This window comes from Tursiops truncatus, chromosome 14 (assembly GCF_011762595.2).
Source record: "Tursiops truncatus isolate mTurTru1 chromosome 14, mTurTru1.mat.Y, whole genome shotgun sequence".
NCBI classification, from domain to species: Eukaryota; Metazoa; Chordata; class Mammalia; order Artiodactyla; family Delphinidae; genus Tursiops; species Tursiops truncatus.
The window spans coordinates 666,988-680,064 of record NC_047047.1 but is presented as its reverse complement, the minus strand read 5'-3'; the positions used below and the strand labels follow the sequence as shown (position 1 = coordinate 680,064).

General features: G+C 50.5%; 1 protein-coding gene across 1 annotated transcript in view; it reads left to right on the top strand.

The window, feature by feature from the left end:
• The first annotated feature begins 652 nt into the window (after window positions 1-652).
• The window catches only part of LIMS1 (LIM zinc finger domain containing 1), a 94,296-nt gene continuing 81,871 nt past the window's right edge, over window positions 653-13,077 (top strand). Inside the window, exon 1 of the mRNA XM_019931302.3 lies at window positions 653-784. Coding sequence (XP_019786861.1) covers window positions 753-784 — 32 coding nt within the window. The 5' untranslated portion in view covers window positions 653-752. The remainder of the gene's footprint in view (window positions 785-13,077) is intronic.

Sequence of the window (13,077 nt, the reverse complement as noted above, 5' to 3'; positions counted from 1 at the left end):
TAGTACTATGTGTATAAACCGTGATTTATTTAATTAATGTCCTGGTTAAACAAACCTCCTCAGTTACTCTTAAAAACAAACTGCATTGGCCCTGCCTGTACAAGCGTGTGGCCAGTTGTGTTCCGCTGCCGCACGCCGCCCACCCCCACTGCAGTCCTCCGTTAAGGGGCACCCGCCACCCCTCGGGGCTCACCGGGTTCCCCGGAACGCTCCGCGAGAACTGTCCGTAAACGGGGTCTTCAGCGCTGCTGCAGCTCCAGGAGCGGCCCCACAGCGCGCACCGGGTCAGAGCGGAGCTGACTTCACATCAGCACCTACACCGCCCACCTTCCCCGCCCGCGGGATTCTGGTGCCGGGACAGCGGAGCAGGACGGAGGGCGACGCGGCCCCTCACCCCGACCGCGCCGTGCCCTCACGCCCCGGGACAGAGTCCGCCTCCGCTAGGGCGGGCCTCGGCGCGCGGGGAGGGGCGGCCTGAAGGCGAGGGCAGAGCCAAGGCGGGGCGGGGCCCACATAGGGGCGGTCCAGGGGCGAGGCCTAAATGGAGGCGGGGCCGACATCCGGGCGGGCGGTTCCGGGGGTGGGTGGGTGGGGCCTGCTGGGCGGGGCCGAGCCTAGGTGGGCGCGGCCTCCGCCCCCGCCCCGCCCCTTCCTGCCAGTCCGCGCAGCGAGGAGGAGCGGCGGGAGCGGCGGGAGCGGCGCGGGTACGCGGGTACGCGGGTACGCGGTGCGGTTTCGCGTGGCCGCCGGAGATGCTGGGCGTGGCGGCAGGAATGACCAACAGGTAAGGCCGCGGCGGCCGTGAACCCGCAGCCGGAGCCGGAGCCACGTCGGCGGCGCTGCCGGCCCCTCCCCGTGCGCTGACGGACGGGCCTGCAGAGCCGGCGGCCCGAGTGGACCGCGTCCCGGCCCGGCGCTCCCCACGCCCGGCGCTCGCAGCCCGGCTCGGGTTGCGAGAGGCGTCCGTGAGGGAGGGGACGTCTCAGGGCTCGAGATTTACCGAATTAGAAACGAAACTGAGACTTTAAAGGACATTGACTCATTCATTAAACGTAAAATAAGTCTGTGATCTCAACATACATAACGCATGCTTTATGAAAATAGCATTTTCCTAAACAAAAATTAGTGTGACGAGAGCCCTGCTCTTACATTTTGCATATCTCCTAAATGTCTGCATTTTCCTGCCTGCTCTGCTTTCAGTCCATTGCGGTCCGTTTTGGTTGAAGTCTGAAGAAAATCTGCTCCTAACCAGACGTGTGGTTGGAAAAGGGAGCAGTAGTACTTTAATAGCTTTTCACGTAGTTGCGGTAGTTTTCGTTATTACTCCAAAACTAGACAAGCTTAATGTTCCTTAAAGATTAGTTTGATGTGGAGTCTGAAGCCTTACAAGGAGGTTTTCACTCTCCATGACATTAAAATTCACCGTCTGCCCTGCAGTTGGAAGGGGCTTGTGCCCGTTGTAACATCACCCTCATTTGGAAAATGTTGATTCACTGAGTTAGGCAGCCCTTCCAAATGTTGACACATCTCTTTATACACCATCACTAAATAACATTTCTTAATATCACGGCTGATCGCCTTAGAAACTCTCTAAGTTTGAGAAGCTGTCAAACTCCAGGTGGTGGATACAAGTTTTCCAATATTTTAATTTTCAGTTGAAAGCTTGATTTTTATTATTGATAGGAAACTCTTGGCAATTGTTTTCTTCAGAGTAACAGACTCACTTTGTTTAGTTTCAAGAAATGTCTGCCAAGTGCAAGTCTAAACACCATAGTTTGTTATTCTTTCTGGTAAAAATGGTAGACCGTGAAAAAAAGCATCTAATTCAGCGGCACCGGATCACACTCGTGCTTTCCCTGCAGACAATCGTCTTGCTGTGGTATGCAGCCCAAGTGCTTTGTTCATCACAAGAAACAGAATACAAGGTCAAAGTTCGAGATTTAATAACAGTAATTTGTATTGCTTCATCAAGGACTTTTTTTTGTTTTTAAAAAAATTCATTGAAAATTCAATCAATACAAAATTTAAAATATATGTAAGATATAAAGAATGACAATACAGTGTATACAATATGAATTAAGAGTAGAACCAAAAAAAAAAAAAAAAAGAGTATAACCCTTTCCTTTTAAGAGCCTTGATCGTCTCCTGGTCCCATCCCATTCCCATCCTGAATTTTCCCTTCACAATCCCTTGCTTTTTTGTGTGGTATTAAGCACATTCATAATGTTGTGTGGCCATCGCTGGCATCTGTCCATCTCCAGAACTCTTTTTTCTTGCGAAACTGAAACTCTGTCCATTAAACAGCTTCCCATTCCCCTGTCCCTCCAGCCCCTGGTCTCCCCTGTAGTATTTTATGTCTCTGATTTAGACTATTCCAGGTTCCTCATATAAGTAGAATCATCCAGTCTTTGGCTTTTTGTGACTGGCTTATTTCACTCAATATAGTGTCCTCAGGGTTCATCCATTTTGTAGCCTGTGTTAGGATTTCCTTTCTTTTTAAGGCTGAATAATATTCCATTGTATGTTTATACCATTCATTTGTTTATTCGTTCATCCTTCAATGGACATTTGGGTTGTTTCCGCCTTTTGGCTATTGTGAATAACGCTGCTATGAACATGGGTGTACGTTTTTTAATAGAAACTTTTATTGAGAGAACTGTAGGTTCACATGCAGTTGTAAGAAATAGTATAGAAAGATCCAGTGTATCCTTTACCCAGTTTCCCCCATTGATAATGTTTTGCAAGGCTGTAGTGCAGTCCCAGCCACAATACTGATGGTCACACAATCCATTCATCTTACTCCGATTTCCCCAGTTTTACCTGTAGTCGTGTGTGTGTTGTGTAATTTTATCACGAGTGTGGGTGTGTGTATCCACCGAGGTCCAGATAGAGGACAGTTAGTGCCCTCACCCCAAGGGTCCCTCCTATTCCATTTTCCTCTGTGTTCTCCTCCGCCTGCTCTTTAAACCACACATCCATTCAGCATCTCTAAAATTTTGTTATTTCAGAAATACTGTATGAGTGGAATCATACCGTTCTTAACCTTTTGGGATTGCGTTTTAAACAAGTCAGCTTAATTCCCTGGAGACTCGTCCAGGCTGTTGTGTGTATTGTAGTTTCTCCTCAGGGTGGGTGTATATAGGACGGCTTAACTGTCAAATGAGGAACAAATGAAGGACATTTGGGCTGTTTCCGGTTTTGGCTATTAATAATAAGGACATATGGACGTTTGTGGACAGGTTTTTGGTGTCACCATAAGCGTCCCTTTCTCTGGAATAATTGTCCAAGAGAGCAGTGGCCGGGTGCATGGTGATTCCATGTTTAGCTTTCTCAGGAGCATAGACTTTCCCAGAGTGGCTGGGGCAACACCGCTTTCATCAGGGACACTGAGAAGGGAAAGGGGTGTTCTTCCCCTGCAGGTGCCTGGGGTGAGGCGCTGGGTCCCATCACCGCTGCCCCTGCCTTGATTGGTGCTAGGGGCTGGCATTGGGCCCACGGCTGCCTTTACACCATCAGTGGAAATGCCTCCACCGCGCGGAGGGCCCAGCATCTTCCCGGAGCTTCTTAGCATTATTATGAAAACACTTTTCATCCCCCGGCTTCTTGAAAAGGTCTGGGGACCCTCCAGGGTTTCGAGACCACCCTTTGAGAACCACTGTTAACATAACCTGAAATCATGAGGGAAATGCAGATATTTGGAATATTTAAAAAGGGAAATCTACAAAGAGCTTTCTTAGAAATGTGAGGCAAATGCTTGTTGTAGTGAATGCTTTCTAGTTGGAGGGAGTTTCAGTGGGACTTGAAGAACCACTAGGGGAAAAGCAGCTTTTGCCCTGAAGGGTTTTTCCGGGCACGATGCCAGCGTGTTATGAAGAGGTGGTGTCCTGGCAGCGAGGGTCTTCGTAGGTCTTCAGTGCTCTCTGCCTGTTTGTGCACTGAGGAAATCGAGCACTTAGTTTAAGGAAACCGATGAAGACTTGGTAGCGGGAAAGGTGCCTCAGTTCTGTTTGCCGTGTGCCCTGCAGGCCTAGAGCTGTCAGGAACGCTGTCTTGACTGTTCATCACCCCCCTTGCCTTTGGGGTGACCCTGAACCACTCCTGGACGCTCTTTCTCCTGCTGGGTATGGGTGCAGTGCGTGGCCTTCCCTTTCCTCCCCGAGGGGACCTTCCTGCCCTCCTCAGGGTCCGGGGGCCTGCAGTGGGGAAGGCAGATCCAGGCCGGTGATGGAAGCACAGAGCTTTACCCCAGGAGCCTCTGTTTTCAGTAATCTTGTGTCTGTTCCTCAGAAGATCATGTAAATAAACCTCAGCGTAGGTCACGTTCTCAACTAGGGCTGCCCTTAAATAGAAGGAAAGCATCTCAAACTGCTGGTCGATTTTACATTTCTCGTTAATTGTGCTTTAAGCTGTGGTTTCCTGCCTACAGAAATGTCATCTACATTACACGCTGGCCCGTGGCCAGGTTGTCTTCCAAAAACTTTAATTTTAAGATACTAGAGAAGCAAGAGCTGGGGTGCCCATTGCCACGTTCCGTGGACCCTCCAGCAGCTGTGGTTTTACCCCTTGTGCGACGACCGCTCATCTCGTTTCATCTCATCAGACGTTTGCACGCAGGAGCTCACGGGAGAGGGGGTCACGTTCCTGCATCCTTTTCACGTCGGAGCATACTTTTTGCCTTGATGAGTCCACAGTGACATTCTGTGTGTGGGTTGGAAGGTGCAGACACAGCTGGCCGTGGCCAGTGCATCCCATGGGAGGGGAGGGCGCGGAGGGTGGAGGGTGAGCTTGGGCTGGGACGCACAGGAGCGACGTAGCTCACCTGAGGTCACGTAGGGCCCCATGCAGCAGTAAGAAAGAATTCAGAAAGATCCAGTGTATCCTTCACCCCGTTTCCCCATTGATAACATTTTGCAAAATGGTGGTGCGTGATCCAAGCCGCAGTATCGACGGTCATGCAGTCCCTCGATCTCACTCGGATTTCCCTGGTTTTACCTGCAGTCCTGACCCTGGGACATCCCCATAGGCTGCAGACGCCCAGGTGAGACCTTGTCTGATGTATCTGAGCCCCATGGACATGGTAATTCTGGAAACGTCTGGATGAAGTATCAGATGTTGCCCCAGAGCTAGTGTATCACAAAGGTCCCGGATGTCAACCTCTTTGAAGTGGATTCCTTTTGTGATGCGCATCCTTGGGGACTTGGGGTTCTGAGGCCCTCGTGCTGGTGACATGGTTCTTCGTCCCCGGAGGCCTGGGTCTCCTCTTCACCCTGTGCGCTGTCCCCCAGGGCCAGCCCGAGAGGCCTTCCTGTTGGCGGGCTCCTCTGCTGGTGCATCTGTTAGGGAACAAGTCTGACCATCCACACAGACAGGCCATGAGGTACTTCTCACGGGGAGAGTGGGAGTCCTCGTGTCGTGTGTCTGTTTCGACTCCTGAGGCCGGGCGCATTGCCAGGCAGCACAGGGCCCACCTGGGGGGGCGTGTGGGCACAGCTGGTGGTGGAACTGGGCCGTTGGTGGGTCCTTCTCCTTCTCGACGTGGTGGATGCGGCATGTGGTTCTCAGGTGCCAGGTGGGTGTGGCTGCAGAGATTCCCAGGCGGGTGGGACGTGGTCCCAGCTCATGAGAATCTTTCAGGTTGTTGTCATTCGTGTCGGTTCCAGATTCGCCTAAAGCATCATGTTGGTCATGTCCCCCCCTCTTCAGAATGTTGAGAAGACTCCCGATTGCCTGTCAAATAAGGGCCAAACTGCCGCGCCTGGAGTTCAGGCTGTTCGTCACCTTCTGGCCTGTCACAGGCCCCTTGGTTCTGAAAACATCCGGTGCTCTCCCATCACAGGGCCTCTGTCCACGCGGCTCTCTTGGGCTGGAAAACCTTCCTCTCCTGTGTCTTGTCTGCAGTCGGGGCAGGATTGCCTCTGGCCCCTGGATACTGAGTTCCTGCAATGTGGACTGAGGTTGTGCGCTGGGGGCTCAGGGCTCAGAGCTTATGTCTTTCCTCCCAAAGCACTTTGGCTTCTTTTCGGGTAGTTATCAACTTCTGTTTTATGTTACAGTTATTCGTAGAGATATCTAATCTTTTCTGCCAAATTGTAGGCTCTGGAAGTAAAGGAACATCTCCATCATGTTTGTTAGACGTCCAAGAAAAAAACAAACAGGATTTAAATGAGCTTTATTTCTCCTTTTATTCCTCCATTCATTAGTGTATTGAAGAGTCCAGAGCCAGCTCTTCTGAGTGTCTGTGACAGTGCTTGAATAAACTCACAGAACTTGGGGTAAGACGAGATGGCCTTCACATGTGGTTTAACTTAACTCTGCAGGCAGAGACCCAGCACCCACGGACCACTGGGAAGAAGTTCAAATGATGTCATCCCTGTTTAGATTATTTCATTTCATGGCTAGGCTGCTCTTCTGGAAACTTTCTTAGTAATAACCATCTTTTATTAATGGCCTACGATGACACAAGTACTTTAAAGGAGTTAAACATCTGTTTCACAAATCTGACACGGCTGCACTTCGAGGCAGGATTTTTATGCCCATTTTACAGATGAGGAAACAGCACAGGAGGTTGGGAAGTCCCCGCGTCACAGGGACAGGGTGAGATGAGCCGAGGTTGATGCTGAGCTGTGCCCCCCCCCCGTGGCCCCTCCCCAGGTCTCTTCCCCGGGGCCCCTCCCGTTCAGGCGAGGCTGCGGCTCCCACTTCTCCTCGCTCTCAAGGCGTCCTCTGTGTGTGGTTAATAGTTGCTCCCCGAGCATGGCAGCCGCGAGGGAGCTACCTCATCTCACTGCCGGACGGTCCTTCTTTCTGAACTTGGAGGGTCCCAATCTCACTCTGGAGGCGCAGCAGAGAATGTATCAGGTGAGATCACGTTCTTCACTTAAATTTGGTGTCTTTGTGTGTGTGTGTGTACATGTGTGTGTGTTTGTTTTCATTTTGAGCTCCTGGCTGTGCCGCGCACGTGGTGGCGACCTTGACAAATCTGGGGACCGATGTTCCAGTTCAGCGCAGGTCTGTCCGGTGCTGTCAGCCGGGGTGTGTGTAGTTACGATGCGGTGTGGAGCTCGTCGTCTGTCTTGTATGGGGGTTATTTGTGTCCAGGTACCAGAGGAGAAGTTAAAAAAGTCTTTGCGAACTTAAAGGAGGAACTGATCATTTGTCACCAGGTATTATAGCTTTGTTGTCATTAATGTAAGACATGGGCCCCAGGCAGTGTCTCTTGAGCCCCTCAGGAGGTAGGGACATGCCAGCCTTCAACCAGGAGCCCGGTTTACTTGGCACGTCATGGGGGAGAGTCAGGAACCAGGCAGAGCTGCTCCCGAAACGTGGGCTGCAGACCTCCCCGCACGGGGGTCGTGCCAGTGCAGATGGGCCAGCCTCATCCCCTGCTTCTGGGGAAGAATGTCATGGAGTCTGTACTTTTAAACTTGTTTTATTTTTAATTAAAAAAAATTTTTTAATTTTTTGACTGCACTGGGCAGCATGCGGGATCTTAGTTCCCGGACCAGAGATCGAACCAGTGCCCTCTGCAGTGGCAGCGAGGAGTCTTAACCACTGGACCACCAGGGAAGCCCCTAAACTTTTTTTAATGAAGAGTTCAGACATAAACACAAAAAGTAGAATAATGTGTCCCCATGTCCTACCTTAGCTTTAGTCCTCACTGCCTGGCGTGACCTCACCTGTGACCGAGGCCCAGTCCTGTCCCTCTGCTCTGCCCTGTGTCGTATCCTAGAGATTTTATTTATTTTATTTTATTTTTTTGGCCTCGCAGCATGTGGGATCTTAGTTCCCCGACCGGGGATCAAACCCGCACCCCCAGCAGTAGAAGCAAGGATTCTTAACCACTGGACCGCCAGGGAAGTCCCTAGAGATTTTAATAGGTATCCTAAGATGGTAAGGACTCTTCTAGAAAAGATTTTTAAACATAACTGCAACATCATTATCCCACCTGAAGAAGATTAGTACTATTTCCTGTGTATCATCAGCTACCCAGTTAGTGTTCAATTTTTGTTTTATCTCAAACATTCACTTTATAGTTTTTTCTGAATTGGGATCTAAATAAGGTTCATACCTTTTGAGAGTTTGATAAGTCTTTCAGTTTCTTTTAACATATAGGTACCCCTTCCATCTTTTTTCCCCCCTTCCTGTTCTTGTGATTTTTTTTGTTGAAGAAACGGGTTCCTTGTCTTGAAGAATTTCCTACAGTCTGGATTTGGCAGGTCGCATCCTCTGGGCACAGTTCAACTTCTTTGTTCCCTATAAAGTGTATGAATTGATTGTTGGATCTAAAGAAGCAGTTCTCAAACTTCTTGGTCTCAGGACCACTTTCTACTCTTAAAAATTGTTGAGGACCCTGACGAGCTTCTTGATATTTGCTGTATTTGAAATTTAATCAACCTTTTGTATGTTAACATAAATATTTTGTGATTATTTTCCAAAGAAACAAAATAGTGAAGAGTGGAGTGGCTTTAAAATACTTTGGACGTATAGAGAAGAGTGGCTTTAAAAATACTTTTTGGGCAGATCTCGTCAATGTTTTAATGGAAGACAGCTGGCTTTCATTCTTTTGTAATACTTCATGTCACGTAGCTTCTGGAAGACTTCACAGTGACCCGTGAGAGGAGAGTGAGAGAGGCAGTTGCCGTCTTAGTGTTGGTGTGAACGTGGCCTCGACCTGCACGTCTTCTTGGAAGCTGCGGCCCAGAAACCTGACTGGGCTCCCACACCCGTGACTGCGTGAGGGAAGGCGGTGGGTCCTCCCGTCAGGAGGCGATGATGTTGGCAGCTGTGGATGGTCAGGGCCCTCGATCAGACCTTTTCTCTAAAGGGCCACGTGGTAGATGCTGTCACCTCGGCTCAGCTGTGCTGTTGTAGCGTGAAAGCCGCTGTAGACGGCATGTAAGTAGATGGGCACAGCTGCTTTCCAGTGACCTTTTAACTACAGACACTGAAATCTGAATTTCATAGAATTTTCACATGTCGCAAAGTATTAACCTTTAGATTTTTTCCCAGCATTCAAATGGTTAAGAACCTGGGAAATATGGATCAGGTGGACATTTTCCTATTCCTCCCACTAAGCACAATAAACGCTGGACATTATGTATAAAACAAGCCTAAGACTGTGAAGTGTGGGGAATTCCCTGGCATTCCAGTGGTTAAGACTCGGTGCTTTCAGTGCCATGGGCCTGGGTTTGATCCCTGGTCGGGGAACTAAGATCCCACAAGCTGCATGACGCGGCCAAAAAAAAAAGTTCTGAAATGTGGAGAGAAGAAGGCAAGCTGGCAGGGACAATGGGGCCTGATGAACAATGGGGTGATGAGTTGTCTGGGTTTTCTTTTTACACTCATATCCCCATTTTATCCCAGACTCTGGCCGTCTAGAAATGCCAGCAGGTACAGACCAAAAACATGTCACAACGAAGACTGTTCTCTGTGGGACCAGGAAAGACAGTCTAACAAGAAGAAAAATGTTTAGACAGTAAATGCTCGACTTCAACCAAACACCCAGAAACAACTGTGGCCTCACCCGCACTCACGGCAGAGAAAATAGACTGGGGAACAGAGCAAAGCCTTGGGGACCTGTGGGACCTTGGAATTCTGAAAGCAGAGGATGAAGCGCGTGGGGTGGAAAAGGCCCAGAGGAAATAATGGCTAAAGATTTCCCCAAGTTGGCAAGAAATGTAAACCTACAGATTCAAGAGGCTGCACACACCACAAATAGGATAAACCCAAGAAAAGTCAGGCCAAGATGTATCATAATTAAGCTCCTAAAAACTAAAGACATTAAAAAAAAAAAACAACCTTGAAAGGGACTTCCCTGGTGGTCCAGTGGCTAAGAGTCTGCGCTCCCAGTGCAGGGGACCTGAGTTCAATCCGTGGTCAGGGAACTAGATCCCATATGCCACAACTAAGAGTTCACATGCTACAGCTAAAGATCTCGCGTGCCACAACTAAGACCCGGTGTAGCCAAATAAATAAAGAGATAAATATTAAAGCAACAACAACAAAAACCAACCTTGAAAGCAGCCAGAGCAAATTGACACCATTCGTTTATGGGAAGAAATTGGAAAGACAATAGGTTTTCATCAAAGACTCTGGAGGTTAGAGGGAAGCGGCACAGTGCTTTTGGTGTTGGACTCTTACATCTCCAGAAATGGGGGACTGAAAGGTCTTTATAAGGACCCTGCAGATCTCAGCTCCCTCTAAGCTTCTGTTAGAAACACAGGCTGGCTTCTCCAGATGCAGACTGTCTGGCTGAGAACTGCAGTTGTTTGGATTTGAAATTTTGCATGGAAAGGGTGGGAAGGTATGAAGCCCCTCGGTGCCACTGGAGTAGAGCTCAGGGCGGGTCTTGGAGCCTGTGTCTGAGCTTGTCCGGGCTGTGTGCTAGCTCACGTCACAGGGGAATGTTGACCGTTGGTGATGACTTGGGCCTTAGTAACGATTGTCCTGAACCTCGTCTGTGTGTGCAGAGCTTTGGGCTTTATGAAACCTTTTGCCTCTTCCCCCAGTCCCTACCTTCCCAGCCCCATTTGTGACTCATCCGCCCCTTCCTTCCCCCAGGTCCCTAGGAGAAATGTGTTCTGAGAACTGTTTGAAGTTAGGACACACCTTTTTCTTTTGTGTCTTCAGGTTTTTACATACCCTCTTTCCCAGTGTTTTGTGCCTTGTGAGGTGTTCCATCCTCTGGGTTCGTTTCTGGAGTCATCTTTTCCATGCTGCCTTGGGAGTCCAGCCCTGTTGTTCCCCTTCCTCCCTCCCCAGCCCCCCTGCCGGCCCCGTGCACCATGACCCCAATGGTATAAAACCTGCCACGTCGCTTGTGAGGGGTGATTCCCCAGAGCTCCACCCTACACCCCACTCCCTTCAGAGGTGGTTTCTCTCCGTTCAGCCCGTGTCCCAGGATCTAGCGACAATGCCTGGCGCCTCTTAGATGCTCAGTAAGTAGGTGAATGACCAATAAGAATAAATACGAACATCCTTGCTTTCGCATGAAGAATCGGAGATTTGGGAATTTGAAAGATGCGCTCAGGGTAGGAAGCTGACCCAGGAAGGAGCTGGAGCTTGAATTCTGGTGACTTGATTCCAGGGATGTTGGTTTTTCCAGCTGGAGCACTGGCCCATTGGCGCTCCCGTACCCCTGCCAGCTCCATGTTACCGGGATGAAAAGAGCTGTGCGATCAGATGTTACCACGGGAAAGAGCCTGTGCTCAGACCCCAGCTTCGCGTTTACCCGCCGGGGGTGCCCGGCTTGCCTCTGCCTCGGGTGCGGAGTGAAGGGAATAGTGCTGGTCACGGAGTTAGACCAGTTTCCACGTGTGAGACATCCAGACGAACGGGGCCCCGCACATCACGCGCACTCCATGCTGGTTGTCCGGAAAGAGGGAGGAGAGGAGGTTTCCTGAGCACGTGTGTGACAACTCTGAGCTCACAGGCCTAGGGGCCGCGTTTTGCGGACTTCCCACCTAGATGGTTAACTCCTTAGGGTTCGGCTGATGTGATGCTGCAGTTGAAGGCATTTCCTGTCTTAGCTGCCGCACTTCTGAGAAGGGAAGCTTCCTCTTCCTCCGTGACTACTTTGTAACCCGGTGGAACCAGGTGACAGATGATGCGCGCTGTCAGGTGACTCGGTCCAGGCACCTCTCCGTGTCTGCTGCTGCCCCACACTCACGCCCTGAGCCTCGTGCTGGACGGGAGCCCTGCACGCGGACGAGCACGTGGTTGTGGTGCCCGTGATCGTCGTGCTCCCATTCCACGAGGGCTCGGTTGGGGCCGAGACCCGTGCTCTGAGCCGTGCGCCCTCCCCTGGTGGGGGCGGGGCTCCTCCAGGAGCTCATGAGCCCCCGATCCTGCCCAGGAGGTTGACCCCGGCCAGGTCCCCGTCCAGGCGGTGGCCCTGCGGGCGGGGCTTCTGTGGGAATTGCCGGCGTCCTACCATCTCCACCGGAGGACAGCTGGGGAGGGGCGGGATGTGGTGACATCAGTCGAGGACGTCTCTCTCGAATCCTTGGAACGTGATGGGGAGATCACCAGCCGCGGCCTCGAGTGCCTGGATGCCCTCAAGGGCAGTCGTGCCGTCAGTCCTGGGCTCACAGAGGCACATGCAGAAACGTAAAAACGACCCCTGCTAATCAGTAATGAGCACATAATTAAAGAAGGGACCGCTGGCGTCTGGCTTATGCCTTCCTTCCAGCTTGGATTTATTCTTCAGAGGTTTGAATACGGGTTAAGATTGAGCCTGACTCCTCGGGCTTGAGCTGAATGCCTCTTTCTGCTATTCTAATGGGAAATCTTACAACAAAAGAAATATTCGTTCACTGCTTTCAAATTTTCTCATTCAGAGAGTGTGTGGTAAAATGGTGTCCAGAACATCAGAGTTGAAGGTCATTGCCCACATTAGAATACCCCAGTTCCCTTGGGTCCTAACGGATGGCTGTCAGAACTGCTCTTGCTGTGGAGCACAGTGTAGATTTTGTCACCGTGAGGCATGTGTCAGGGATGAGAGCGTGGTCTTCATTAGAATCTTGAGGTGGAGTAATTCATCCACCGAACGAGCAGCCTTTGTCTTTGGAGTGTGGGTAGTGATGTTTTTGTAAAAGCCAGGGATCCTTGGCTTTACAGGGAACATGGCTGAGACTAGTTTTCTGTTTTCAAAAATGAGTCTAAGGGACTTCCCTGATGGCGCAGTGGTTAGGAGTCCGCCTGCCAATGCAGGGGACACGGGTTCAAGCCCTGGTCCGGGAAGATCCCACATGTCACAGAGCAACTAAGCCCGTGCACCACAACTACTGAGTCTGCGCTCTAGAGCCTGTGAGCCACAACTACTGACCCCCGTGCCACAACTACTGAAGCCTGCGCGCCTAGAGCCCGTGCTCCACAACAAGAGAAGCCACTGCACTGAAAAGGCCGTGCACCGCAACAAAGAGTAGCTCCCGCTCGCCGCAACTAGAGAAAGCCCGCGCGCAGCAACGAAGACCCAACGCAGTCAAAAATAAATAAATTTTTTAAAAAATGAGTTTAAGATAGTAGGAGCTTCAGCTCCTACTAGAATCTGGAAAGTTCTGTTAGCACTTAGCTGGT